General features: G+C 44.6%; 1 protein-coding gene across 1 annotated transcript in view; it reads left to right on the top strand.

Moving 5' to 3' along the window:
* The window catches only part of WASF2 (WAS protein family, member 2), a 21,797-nt gene that overhangs the window by 3,422 nt on the left and 3,630 nt on the right, over positions 1 to 14,745 (top strand). The window contains exons 3-8 of the mRNA XM_010830258.1: positions 6,021 to 6,155; positions 6,682 to 6,835; positions 8,931 to 9,048; positions 10,075 to 10,199; positions 12,510 to 12,665; positions 14,423 to 14,742. Coding sequence (XP_010828560.1) covers positions 6,021 to 6,155; positions 6,682 to 6,835; positions 8,931 to 9,048; positions 10,075 to 10,199; positions 12,510 to 12,665; positions 14,423 to 14,742 — 1,008 coding nt within the window. The remainder of the gene's footprint in view (positions 1 to 6,020; positions 6,156 to 6,681; positions 6,836 to 8,930; positions 9,049 to 10,074; positions 10,200 to 12,509; positions 12,666 to 14,422; positions 14,743 to 14,745) is intronic.

Here is a 14,745-nt window from a genome sequence, read left to right as displayed (position 1 = left end):
AAAGCAAACACACATTCAGAGAGATTCTGGCTGACTTGTCTACCTTGGTACACATTTAATTGTGCTGCAAGCCCCCAGGTCCAAGTTTCTAGGGTTACAAATTACTTCTGTAGTCTCTGGGGTATTGGGAGTTTTGCAAGCTGTGTGAACACAGTGACACAGATTGTAGCTTGGAGCCATTCCTCTCTAGGAGGAAGATGGGGGTTAACCTAGTCTATTTTGAAGCTGAAGGAAAGCCAGCTCAACTGTAATTTCTTTTTTATTTAATTGCTAAGAATGAATGAGACCGCCTTGAGTGGGGTACATGCTTGGGTTTGGATTTCATTCTGAATTGAGCGGATTTTGTTTGCTTGGAGCCGAGATATGGGAAAGGCAGATGCTTGGATAGGCTCTGCATTTGTCTAGTGCCATTCTAGCTCCCATAAGAACCTCTGTCAAAATGCCATTTTAGTGATCTTCCTTAGCAGAAGCATCTTAGTGTGAATTATTTCAGACATTTAACCCTCCTGTCGCATCACTGCCTTTCGTGAAAGCAGTGGAATATCAAGAAAGTCTGCATTCCCCTCCTCCCCCGCCACCCCAGATAGTAATAGCCCCTGCCTTGGAAACAGGGGCCTGAGGAGATAGAGGCCTGTGACCAGATGATGTATGGGGTCTGAGATTCCTAAGCCGTCACCCAGCTCAGAGGCCGTCTCAGTTGATCCAGGGCTTAGGGAAACCTGGATGGGGCGTCAGGAAAGAAATGAAACCCTGCCAGTGTCTGTCTTACACAAAGGAATGTCGACAGCAGTGCCACAGCAGTACGGCTGACGGGGAGGCACATGAAGACTGCAGAGAGCCTCACTGTGCCTTGAAAGCACCATTGCTGCTTCTGTCACCCTGAGAAGGCCAAATGGGTGGAAGTCAGTCACACGCGGGCTCCTTCTCTGTAGGACAGAGGCCATCTAGCTAATGATGCGTCGTCTTCTCTCTCAGCAGGCGTTATGGTCTCTCTCAGGTGTTTTTCCAGGGTAGTGTTGCTGGATGCCATTGCTCACTCTCCCACTTGTGATCAGGCCACTCCTATCTTGAGGAAGTTCATCTGAGGGCCAGGGTTGGCCTGTGCTTATGGAAACAAGATTTTCTCACGTCGTAGAGCTGGCTGACCCTTTATTCATCCAGTAAACATGTATTGAACATATTTTATGTGCCAGGTGCTGAGAGGATACAGCAATAATAAGAAGTGGTCTCTGCCTTCTGGGAGCCCATAATCTACCAGAGGAGAAAGAAAGAAATAAGGGGAGAATGAGAGAGGGTGAGAAGAGATCTCATATTTGTTGATTGCCTACTTTATGCCAGGTTTTAATAGGATCTTGACATATAGACTATCTCATTTAATCTTCTTAATAATCCTTTGAGGTTAGATGTTGGCATTCCCGTTTTTCAGGTGAAGAAATGAAGGCTTAGAAAAGTAAGGTAACTTGCATGCAGACACAGTAGCCACTGAGAGGCAAAGTCAGACTTCCTAAGAATTTCTAAGCTTGTCCCCTGGCTCCCTGTCTTTCCCACCACTGCCCTGTATTAGACCTTTGCTGTGCCGTACTAAGTCTCTTCAGTCATGTCTGACTCTCTGCGACCCTGTAGACTGTAGCCTGCCAGGCTCCTCTGTCCCAAGGATTCTCCAGGCAGGAATACTGGAGTGGGTTGCTGTGCCCTCCAAGGGATCTTCCCGACCCAGGGATCAAAACCATGTCTCCTGCAGTTCCTGCATTGTAGGCGGATTCTTTACCGCTGAACCACCAGGGCAGCCCAACTGAACACTCACCAAACGATTCTTAGCCCACCTCTGGCCTCCCTTTCTCTGATCAACCTCTTTAAATCTATAAACCTAAAAATTGTGTAAAATCTTTTAAATCTTAAACTTATCTTGCCAGAGTGGTCTGCACAAAACTAAATCTGACTTTTTACTTTCATAATTCTGAATTGTTTGAATTTTATTTTATTTTTATTTATTTTTGTTTGAATTTTAAAAAGTTAAGTCTGTGTTAACTTTTGCAATTAAAAAAATGTTTTTAAAATAAGAGCATAAATGTTAGCTATGTATTTCATTTCCCGTCTTCCTCATTATGGAGTTACTTAATTTTAAATTCCTTCACATGGCATTCAAGACTTTAAGACATACCTTTCTTTTCAGCCTCATCTTCTGCAATCCATCTTCTCCCATTTTACAATCTTTTAAAGAGATTCTTTTAAAAAGGGAAAAAAAGAAGTGGGGGAGGAAGAAGGAAGAAAAGATGAATTGCCAGCTACGCATAGCTTCTGAGACGGGCCATGTACTCTTCATACTTCTGCACTGTGCCTTTGTTGTTCCCACTGCTAGAGAGCCCTTGCCATCTTTGCAGTGGATCTTTAAGACCCAGCTCAGGGATCTCCTCCAGGTTGGACTGAGTACTCCTCTGAGATCCTATTACTTGCTGTATTATTACCTGCCACATTATATTAAAAATTATCTGTATCTCCTATACTAAACTAAAAGGTTTTTGAAGGCAGAAATCGTGTGTTGTTTCCTTGAACCCCAGTGTCTATCTTGTGTAGTACCCGGCACCCAATAGGAGCTGAGTAAATATTTGTTAAGTGATTCGTGCTTCTATTCTTTCTGTCCTTCCATGCTGTCGGTGCACAGAGAATACAGGGAAAGAAGGAATATTTCCTACGGGGAGTGGGAACATAGCAGGAATAGGGAGAGTCAAGAAAAGCTTCATAAAAGAGGTTACATAATGAACCGAACCTTGAAAGATGACTAGGATTACGTCCAACAGAGAGGGGTGCAGGAATGGGCTCCTGTGTACTTCAGGCTTATGACCTTGACCTCATGCATTATATATTCTAGCCGGAAGTGCTTGGTCTAGTAGGGAAAGTCTGATTATGGAATGCATGAAGCACAAAACTAAAAATTTCACAGCCATGGATTGCTCCCTGATAGCATATCCAGAGTTCTTATTTTCCCTCAGGGCAGTGAGATTGGCGTTTCACGTATTAGGTTGCCATGTCTTAGAAAACGTGCAGCCAACCAGCACTGAATCAGTATTCTGACCACTTAGGAGAATGGAACCTCCTCTTGGGTCATTAAGAAGATTTGTTTTCGTTTGAAAAATTCTACTGCTAAGGTATCTCTTGCAGAATGAGGTAGATGTCTATTATGAATGCCCTGATTTGATAGTGGATCTGTCTTGGTAATCTGAATGAGTGAAATTTAACTCTGAACAAGATATGTAAGTATCACACTCCTGTTTTCAGAGGTTGTAGTACTTTTTAGTACTTATAGAGCAGGGCATCAGACACGACTGAGTGACTGATCTGATTTGATCTGATCACATTACCAACTGGAATTATATTTTAAATTGGAAGATGCACTGGAGAAGGGAATGGCTACCTGCTCTAGTATTCTGGCCTGGAGAATTCCATGGACTGTGTGGTCCATGGGGTTGCAAAGAGTTGGACACAACTGAGCGAATTTCACTTTCATTTTCAAGCATAAGTCTTAAGATACTGAGATATCGATACTCTTAAAAGTCATCAGTATAATGAAGAATCTCATTATATAACTGTTTACGTTTTGGGCTTATTTAGTCCTATGACAACTTGGTGAGATAGATACAGTTGTCCCCGTTTCACAGATGATGAAACTGAGGCTGAGAGTTTGACTTGGTGAAGAGTCAGTAAGACAAGGATAGAGAGAAAGAACTGAGACTTAAATTCAGACTTTCTGGTTTGAAGACTACTGCTTCTTCCACGCATTATCTTGGGTTCTAAGTATGCTTAAGTCCTGATGTAACCTGACAGTGGGGAAGCCTCTACGCCGCCTCACTGCCCCTTCAGGTAGCATTCTCAGCGTCACCATTTCTGTGTGGTGGAGCTCTTTGTATGACTTTTATCCTAAGTCACTGTGCCGCACTGAGCTCTGCTCCTGCTGTCACTGCTCCTTTCACTGAGGAGCACGCAAAGTCCTGAGTGCTGTCTTTCGGTGATCTAAGGGTGAGTTGATTTGGGGTTTTCTTTTCCTCCACAATAGTTGGTTGGTTACCAGATATCTTTGAGCCTTTGTTATTTTCCATACTAATGTGTGTTTCTCAGTCGGTCTTTCATTACCTAGGCAAGCATGATACAGTATGGTTTTTGTTTTTTGTTTTTTTGAATGTAGTTGATTTACAATATGTGTCAGGTGTGCAGCATAGTAGTTCACGATTTTCAAAGGTTATATTCCACTTATAGTTATTATAAAATATTGGCTATATTCCCTGTGCTCTACAATGTATTCTTATAGCTTATTTTATACCTAGTAGTTTGTACCTCTTAATCCCCTAGCCCATCTTGTCCCTTTCCTCTTCCCTCTCCCTCTTAGTTTGTTCTCTGTATCTGTGAGTCAATACAGTATGGTTCTTATAGGAACTTAGCCTTTTTATGGACAGGGATCAGATAGGAATCTTCAACCTGCACAGTGGAAATGCAGTTTGTTAGCCAGTTTGAGTCCTTTGAGCTCAGGAGCTTCCCATGGTTGTTTAGATTACAGAACCATTCAGTATGCAAAGACTTGCTTCTTCCTTGATTAGAAACTCCTTATTGACTAAATCTACTAGCAATCCAGAATATGCTGTTGATTGGTCTTATGCTTACTCTTCAGGTTACACCGGGAAGGTGAGTGAGCTGCAGTTCACCCTCAAGGTGAAGTTTTGGCCTTTTGAACTAATTTTTTCCCCCTCAGGTGTGGACTAAGCATAAATGTAGTTTAGAAGCTAAAAATCAGATCTACTTTAAATAATTCTCGAAGAAATGATCTGTCGGTTGGGCGCAGTCACTTATGCCTGCCTTCACCTTGCAAGTAACACAGTCAGATGGTATATTTATTCGTATGCACCACTTTTCATTCCTCGCAAGAATGTGCTTTGTGGCTTGGAATGACAGTATGGAGGTAGTGTCAGATTGCTGTTATGTTTCTTTGGCTGCAGATTCTCCTTGCATTCCAGGGTTGAAAGTACGGAGCTCTTTTTCTAAAAAACAAGACATTGTGGAATGAGACCACTGGTATGTTGTTTTTCAGGGAGAGCTTGAATGTTTCAGCTTTCCACTTGTTCCCTAAGATGTAGATTTGAAGGATTATAACCTAAAGCAAAGACTTTCAAAATTGTAGCTTATGAATCATAAAATCACCTTTTCACCCTTTAGAAGAAGCTGTTAGTCTCTACTAGAAGGCAATGGCACCCCACTCCAGTGCTCTTGCCTGGAAAATCCCATGGATGGAGGAGCCTTGAAGGCTGCAGTCCATGGGGTCGCTGAGGGTCGGACATGACTGAGCGACTTCACTTTCACTTTTCACTGTCATGCATTGGAGAAGGAAATGGCAACCCACTCCAGTGTTCTTGCCTGGAGGATCCCAGGGACGGGGGAGCCTGGTGGGCTGCCGTCTATGGGGTCGCACAGAGTCGGACACGACTGAAGCGACCTAGCAGCAGCAGCAGCAGCAGGAGTTGTTAGTGACAGTTGAAGGCCTCTTACAGATACCACATCTCATCATGGTGGTTCAGTGTATTTTGGGGGCTCCATTGAGGTTGTAACTTCTTATTTTTTATGTTAATTGTAAACACTTAACTAACTCACAATTTGTTTTCCAGAACTACTTTCAGAGGGTACTTTTACAGAACAGCAAACAGCTAAGGGCTATAGGCAAATGTGTAGACATACTATCCACTCTTCTAGGATGTTTCTTTGTATTACACATTTTGATTTTATTCAGCTTGCTTTGAGTTTCATGACAGCTCAGTTTGCCAAGAAGACTCTTAGTTACAGAGCACATTGTAGGCTGCCCAGGCTCTGGAGGGTATATCTCTGTCTCCAAGAACAAGCTCTTCCTGTAGCCTGAACCATCTTAGAGAGGCGGGGTCCGTGTGTATTTGGGAGGTGGGGAGAACAGTCTTTAGTAGCCAGTTTTTCTGACCATTTTTGTCACTTTTATGCACTAGTGACTTGGTTCTTTGCTCTCTCAGGTAAATATGCCGAGGACATTTTTGGAGAGCTCTTTACTCAGGCAAATACTTTTGCCTCTCGGGTAAGCTCCCTTGCTGAGAGGGTCGACCGCCTACAAGTTAAAGTCACTCAGCTGGATCCCAAGGAAGAAGAAGGTAAGGAAGCTGAGCTCAGCATTTGCAGGCTCTGCTGAGCAGTTGCTTAGAATTTTTTCCCCTGATTTATAAAAAAGTGAGGGGGGAAATCAGAGAGACCTATGGAGTTCTTCTTTGAAATGACACAAACCTGGGTGATATGAAGAAACCTTTTCATCTCTACCACACCTCCACATACTCCCTTTCTCCCATTTCCCCAATTCCCTCTTTCTCAAATTCCCCTGCCCCCCAGTCGTGTTTGCTACCATAAAAGTACTTGGAAGATTCAATCCTCCTAAGGAGGGGCCTGCTAGATCTGGCCACATAGTAAACCTTTGTGTTGCCTCATTTTGTTCAGTCATGAAATGGCTGGGCCGCTGACAGCCTTGTGGGGCTTCCCCAGAGGGGGAGAAGAAAAAAAAAAAAACCTGGCTGCAGACAGCCGCAGCCAAGAAATGCAGCAGCTGAGGCCTCTCTGGCTGGTGTGACTCAGTGTTTGCTCAGATAGCCTGTCGTCCATTTTCTAATGCCTTCCATCTTCTTTCAGTATCACTACAAGGAATCAACACCCGAAAGGCCTTCAGAAGCTCTACTGTTCAAGACCAGAAGCTCTTTGACAGAAACTCTCTCCCCATACCTGTTTTGGAAACATACAACACCTGTGATACTCCTCCACCTCTCAACAACCTTACCCCTTACAGGTAGCCTGGCTAGCTTCTCCCCTCTTCAGCCTGTGGCTAACAACACTAGATTTTCTTTTTAAAGATGTTGTGTACATCAGAGGATTGTATCGAAAAGCGTACTACCTACCCCGGAGTTGCTTATGGTGGAAGAAGCTAACATTTACCATATAAACAGGTGTCACTTATTATTGTTTGGTTTCTGAAACTCATATATAATATGAGTGAATATAATATATAATATTGAAAGTTTGTTACAGCATTTATGCTGCAGAGTTTAATTTGGTATAAGCCAGGTCCATCTTGGACTCCATCCAAGGAATTTAGTTATTATAGAACCAAAAGGACTTTGTTACAAGGCAGTCCTATAGCTTGCATCCCAGGGGCAACATTTTAGCAAGGCTCCCACTTACTCTGAAACCGCTAGATTACCAGATGTTTGGGCGTGTTAGTGGGGCCAGCCTTTTGGACTGGCTTCTCTGGGCCCTGAGGGTCCTTCCAGAGCCTAAGGAGTAATTGGCATTCTTCCAGTGAGTGTCGTTCACTTTGTTTTGAACATCCTTTCAACATTCCCCTGTGAAAGGACCTACGGTGCTATGGCTGGACTTGAAAAAGGCAGCCTTATAGACAGCTTAAAGCCCCTCCCCTCTAGTGGTCTGGTCTGGTAGTGTTACCGTGTAAAAAACTTCCAAGCAGGGACAGAAAGCGAATATTTATCTTGCTCGCATCCATAAATATCTTTGGAACAGGTAAAAGTAATTACAGATAGCTGGAGGCAGATGTCTTCTGTGAGACATGGGTGTACTGCAAAGTAGAGTGTGTGTGTGTGTGAAATTCAAGGACACCCACCTGATCCAGAGAGCCAGAATAGGAACATGGCCACTTCTCACACAGATGCAGAGAAAGTACGTGGTACCTATCCTTTGTTATTACCGTGTGAAATTACGTCTGCCCCTTGGCTCTCAAAGGGGCCAACTAACATAGCAGGGCAGAGATCTGACTCTGCAGCCTCCATCATTGAGTCTGGTTGGACCTGGGCAGAGGGTTTGTAGGAGAGCAAGGGATTACACACTTAATAATATCGAATGGAGTATGGTAAGACGAGTATATTTTTCAGCTAATGTAGGGTGTTTTCCTTTTTAACATTCTCTTCTCAGTTTTCTGGATTTAGCCTAACAGAAACGAATGATGTGGCTAACTCAGAATAAGATTTAATATAAAAATCATTAGTGCTTGATTGGAACTGGTTTCTGTGTATTGTGATAGGATTGGAGGTCAGAAAAGAATTACCTTTCCAATTTGTTTTAGTTCAGAATAGTGTAATGCATGCTTTCTGAAAAAGGGGAGAGACTTAGCCATGCCAAAGTTCAGGTTTCCAGCCAGGGTCATTGAATCTGGTGGATGACCCTTACACTGACACTCATCAGCTCACCCTGTTCTTCTGTCACAGCCACTAAGAGATGGTAATTAAATCTTGTGGTCATAGAACAGCTGGCTGTCTTTTCTCACTGGGGCCCCCTTGTGGTTGGGGGATGGGGGCGGATGCTGAGCTCTTCTCATAGGTTAAGTGCTGTGTTGCCTATATTTACAGAGGAATGACAGCTACACACATAATACACATTCATGTGTGTATATGCATACGTCTGTACACATGTGAAGCTGTGCATGTGTACACAGGTTTTGGGTGGGTGGAAGGCCATTAATGCTTGCTGGAGAGTCCTGGGCAATTGATGGTGGTAGGGGAGCCAGTGGCAGAAATCCCGTCTGATGTGCCAAGATATCAGAATGTCCTCAGGGAGATGTCTGCGGCCCTGGAGATCATTAGACATAAGCAGGATCCCTGCTGCTATAAACCATTCTTGCCCTAACCATGCAGATTCCTCCACCAGGAATTGAATGTAAGACTAAGGTTCTTAAAAAGCTAGATAAGTAAAGAGGTGCCATGCCATTCAGGGGCTCTGGAACTCTGGTATAGAGGAGGAAAATACGCAGTCGATTTGAATGACTTCTTGATTCCTCAGTGTAAAAACTGCTAACTGGTAGGTGTTTGGAATATTGGATTTGGTTGGGAGCTCATTTGTCTACTGACAGCTACTTGTCTTCATTTCTATCCCAGGGACGATGGGAAAGAGGCACTCAAATTCTACACAGACCCTTCGTACTTCTTTGATCTTTGGAAGGAGAAGATGCTGCAGGACACCAAGGATATCATGAAAGAGAAGAGGAAGCATAGGGTGAGGGGAAAGGGGCTTCTGTTCTACACATCAGTAGGCACGATTGTGGAGGGGGGATAAAAAGGAAGCCAGTCTTATGTGAAGTAATCATTCTGAGTGGCTGCTTGCTTGGATGCCAGGTGAGACTCTTAAAAAAATGTGTCCACTCCAAGCACAACCAAGATGAAAGTATAAATCACACCAAAAATGTGTTTGTTCCCCCCAGTGCTATTAACAATTGAGTATATTCAGGCTGAGTTTTAGAAATTGACTTTTCTATTCACCATTTATTTCTTTTGCAATTTGCACCTGACTCTGCTGGACACTTGAGCTAGGCTAGTCCCTTCCGCGCCAGCTTTGCAGCTCATTTCTCAGAGATCAGCACAAGGCTCTACAGCGTTCGATTTGCAACGGGAGCGGTTTAACACTTGACTACTGGTTGGGCGGGGCAGGGGTGGGGGCATAGGCCTAGTTTTGGTAGAGGTGCTCCCCTCCCCTTAGACTCCCAGTGATGTGTGTAAGCATATGACCTAGCAGTTGCAACCTCACAATCCCATTAGCATGGCTGCTGGGAGGCCTAAGAGAGCACCAGGGGCTAGTGCAGCTGCACAAGCTGAAGAATCCATCAGTTGTTTGGGTTTGTTTTTTAACTATTTCCTTATATCTGTCCCAGATATCTATGGCTGTCATTATTTCTCTTCTCTCTTCACTGACCTTTGTGGCATAACGAATAATAAATAGCTATTTATTAACTTCCTAACAGTTAGAGTTGCTCAAAAACATGAATGAATTACCCAGAAAGACGGTAGATTTCCATTGCTACAGGTATTTGAGTGTGGGGTTGAAGAAATGTGTTTGAGCCCAGGAGGTGGTTTGGATTAAATGACCTCTAGGTCACTCTAAACCCAGCAATTTTGTAAGTTCTGTGGTTACTGTATGTTGTCTAGGCAGATTATCTCTAGGGTGTATATCCATGAAGGTGGGTGGAATTTTAATGAAGAACTTTGGGAAATGTTTATTAAGCTTTTCTGTTTCTTTTCATTATAGAAAGAAAAGAAAGATAATCCAAATCGAGGAAATGTAAACCCACGTAAAATCAAGACACGTAAGGAAGAGTGGGAGAAAATGAAGATGGGTCAAGAATTTGTGGAATCCAAAGAAAAGCCTTCTCGGTAGGTGCTGCTCTTGGTAGCATTGCTTCCTCTTGGCAGCATTCTTTGAAGGGTCTGGGCACCTGGGGGCAGCAGCCTGACAGCTCTGGTGTGACACCTTTCATACCCCTGACGTCTGGCTGTGTGGCTTAAATCAATACCACTGCTAATCAGCTACTTTAAAGTACCTCCATTTGGTGATGAAAATTTGCTAAAAAACAGAAAAAAATCTAGAGGCTCAGCAGTTTAAATAAGGTGACCAGAGTGGTCTGGAAAATAAAGCGCATGGCTTCTAGGGCCCTTACGATGTCTGAGGGCCTCGAATGAAAGACTAGAAAGGGAAGAAAAGTGGTCTTAGGAGTTCTTTGCCTTCAGAGCATTGATTCGAAGGTCGTGACTAAGAACTGGACATTTCATGGGAGTAGGGAAGGCCAGGCAGAGAATTTGTGCACATCACCAAAGCAACTTTTCAGTCAGCCTTTGTCAGTCTCGGGAGAGAGGCTGGCCAAGGGACTGAAAGCGGACCTCAGAGACAGTGTGGGAAAGGCCGTGCAGCCAGTACTGAGGCTATATATCTCTGTGGAGAAATAGTAGATGTCAGTCTGACCCCATTTCCCAATACCAAATCACACTAGAGGTTTAAAAGGGGGGAAAATGGTTTTAAAGCTTGGTTTGATGCTTATCCTGGTATCCGACCTGTGTGACATTCAAAGCCAAGTCGCTGAGATTGCCTGGCATAAATGTCGCCCTGGTTTTTCCCCTAAATACCTTGCATCCTGGCTGTCGGAGAACCATGCCAGCCCATACCGGGTGTCTAGGAATGATGAAAGGAAAGAGTTGAGTTGTTCTTGCTTTTAGGAATAATTCTACCATGAAATTCTTGACTTTTAGAAATCTTGACACTTCTGACACTTGTTCTTCCTAGATTAAGAGATTTGTTTTAAAGAGTGATGAAGATGGTGAGAGGAAAAAAACGAACCTTTCTACAGGGGAATCAGCCCTGAGGGTACCTCCATTACCTTCACCTCCCAATAAAAAGGGGCCATTTTGTTCCATGATCTCATCCTGTTCAGACAGGCCCTTGTCATAGGAAGGCTCAGTGACTCTTAAGACCAGCAGCTTGTGTGTTCAGAATGCCAACCATTACGTGTGTGTATGTGTATGGTGATTCTGTTGTCCGAGAGGTTTGGGATCAGGCTACAAGGCTGTTCTACATGGTAAACCTGTAAAGAGATATGCCAGGTCTACAGGGCTGAAGGCCTTGGGGATTTTTTACGTCAGAGCATCATTTGATTTAGTTAGTTTCCTCCAACTCTGTTCTCCTTGGGGTCTGCTTTAGATGAGTTCCTTATAACCCAGCAGTGGTGGAAAGAAGGGCGAGGTGGAGCGGGCCAGGCCACACTTTTATTAGTTGCTGCCTGGTGTGTTCCTGTTTGTGTGGAAGTTTGTTGCTGTTCACCCAGAGTGAATTCACCCACGGCCCAGTGCTATGAGGGACAGGTGTTCATGAGGCCAGCCCTAGGACCCCACTTGAATCAGCAGCTTGGTTTGTGAGATAAGAGACCACATCCAACTACCACATAGCAACTTGCATTTATCCTCAGCTTGGTTTTATCCTCAGTTTGGTTTTGCAGTCAGATGCCTCCTTGGCCTTTGAGCGCTCCAGAGGCTTGCCGACCTCAAAACCAGGCTGTGTGCCAGTCACGTGTTTGCAGCTCACTAGCCTTGGGGCCTGGCTTTGCCCTTTGCCGCAAGACAGACTTTGGGATTTGGGTCTGGGCTGCTCCTAACATTTGGGAGAGAATTTCAAAGAACTGCTGGGTGTGACAAGGCCAGCACTAGGAAAGGAACAGCATGATTTTGATAAGCTGGGTTGAGTCCCATTTTTACAGACAATCCAACAGAAATATCTGGGAGAGGGGAGGGGAAGATTGGGAGATTGAGATTGACATATACACACTACTATGTATAAAATAGATAACCGGTAAGGACCTACTGTATAACAGGGGGAACTCTACTCAGTACTCCATAATAACCTATATGGGAAAAGAATCTAAAAAAGAGTCGGGGTGTGTGTGTGTGTGTGTGTGTGTGTGTGTGTAACTGATTCACTTTACTGTACACCTGAAACTAACACAACATTGTAAATCAACTATACTCCATTAAATTTTTTTAAAAAAATAAAATAATTACAACTACAGCAACTTGGGGGAGTAGAAATATCTGGGAGATATTTAGCAATCAAATGCATTTTTTGTGGGCTTTTTTAGGAAAGCAAGAGAGTATCACTCAGGCTTTAAATAACAATTCTGGCATTGGGTTCATTATCAGGTATCCACCCACCTTGGTGTACCAGAATGGCAGCATTGGCTCTGTTGAGAATGTGGATGCAGGCAACTATCCACCACCACCACAGTCAGACTCCATTTCTCCACCTTCTCCTTCCTTCTCTGAGGACAACTTGCCTCCCCCACCAGCAGAATTCAGGTAAACAGTGGCATCTCTTCTATTTACTCTGGTTGGTTAAACACTCAAGAACAAAGTAAAAGTTCCAAATCCAGGCCAGGACCACTAAAGTAACTCCAGACAAGTGAGTCAGGATAATAGAAATAATTGATATTTATTGTCTGTAAGGTACCAGGCATTATAGCAAACTTTATATATGTTACTTAACCTCCACAAGAGTCCTCTTGAGATAGGTACCCATCTTACAGACGAGTAGACAGGGACGCACAGAGGCCCGTGAACTCACCTAGGATCACACTGTCAGTAGGAAGCAGACTCATGATTGGAAAGCAGGCCAGTTTGACTCCAGAGCCTGAATTCTTAACTACTGGCTACACCTGAACAGAGAAGTCACCAGCTTCTCTCTCTGTTTTTTAGCTTAGCTCTGTCTGACTCAGCATGAAATAAAGTGGTGTAATCTGCTGCTGTCCATAAAATACTGAATAGCCTTTCTCCCTAGTTGTCTAGGAACCTAGTAAGTAGTTGCCTTTTTCTCCTGTTGCCTCTGCTCCATTTCACTGTGGCCAGAATCTCCAGAAAGAATGAAACAAAGGAGAAGGAGATGAGACTTAGGATCTGACCATTTTGATATTTGTCAGTGTCCCTGGCAGAGGTGTATACAGGAAGAGTTAGCATGTCATGGCTGGAAAGGGGAGGGATCTGAGGAGTGTTAGATTTCAGTGTTTCCTGAGGAAAAATAGTTACTTTTCTTTCTGATGCCTAACAAGTGAGAGCTTTGAAAGGTACATTTGTCTCCTTGGACACTGTTTAATCAGAGACTGGATGTTGAGGACCCTCCCAATGGAGACCTGTAGCCGCGCTGTCACCCCACCCCCCGCCCTGTTCCTGGCGTCTGAAACCATTAATCCCAAACCTCCTTCTGCCTCCCAATCACTTCCTGCTGGTTGCCGCGTCAGATACAGTGAGGCTCCAAGGTCTGTGGAAAATTCCAAGATGGATGCTTTCCTAAGGAGTAGCTATTAGTGTAGGACAGACACAAAGGTGGAAAAAGAGGCCCTTCAGCTTCACACATGGCCTCAGACCTCGCCGCTGCAGGCAAGCAGGCCTGACCCAGGAGAGGTGAGCCTTAATGCTCCCTCAACTTGGGTCAAGTCTGGCGGCACATTCATTTCCCGTCTCTGCTGACCCTCAGGCCCTCATTCGCGCTCAGGCTTTTCCACAGGAGCACTGAAGGTGTGCTCACCTGAATCTGCACCCTGGTCAGGTTTGCCTAGCTTGGCTTGGGTTCCCTGCCCTCACAAGATCCCGTGCATGTTAATAGCCTGTGGAATGGAGCCTGGTGGGTGGTGGTGTTTGAATTTTTATTTCGGTTCGTTCTTGCGTGGCTTATTAGTCCTGGCTCCAAGATTGAGCTGACCCTTCCTCTTAGAGGAGGACTCAGGAGGGCGCCTTCCCTTGCAGAGCTGAAAGGTTTGAGGGGACCTAAGAGATGGTCTTGGCCAGCCTTACCTGTTAGAGAACTCCTAAGTCCACTTTTTTTCAGGCAGTATTTCTCAATTTCTGCTTCTACTCCTGCTGATGGGAAGCTCATTATCTTACAAAGCTGCCCATTTCAAGGCTGGGAATTTCTGACCATCCCCAGGTTGTTCTTTCTGTTTGAGCTAAAATGAAATTATACCGTCAACCAGAATGAACCTAGGGTAATCGATAAGCTTAACATAAGGGTGGGTGTTTGCATCCTGAGAGTGATAGTGGGTCTTTTTCATTTGTCCTTTCAGCTACCCGGCAGACAATAACCAAAGAGCTGGACTCAAAAGGTCCAGTGTGGTCAGCCCAAGCCACCCACCGCCAGCTCCTCCTCTGGGCTCTGCGCCAGGCCCCAAACCCGGGTTTGCTCCACCACCTGCCCCTCCGCCTCCACCTCCGATGATAAACACTCCACCCCCACCACCACCTGGAGGATTTGGGTCTCCAGCGACCCCTCCACCACCTTCACCCCCGTCTTTCCCGCCTCACCCCGATTTTGCTGCCCCTCCACCTCCTCCCCCACCGCCGGCAGTTGACTACTCGACTCTGCCACCACCTCCCTTGTCCCAGTCAG

This window comes from Bison bison, unplaced genomic scaffold (genome assembly GCF_000754665.1).
Source record: "Bison bison bison isolate TAMUID 2011002044 unplaced genomic scaffold, Bison_UMD1.0 scf7180017864516, whole genome shotgun sequence".
NCBI lineage: Eukaryota > Metazoa > Chordata > Mammalia > Artiodactyla > Bovidae > Bison > Bison bison.
This window is presented reverse-complemented; position numbering and strand designations above follow the sequence as displayed.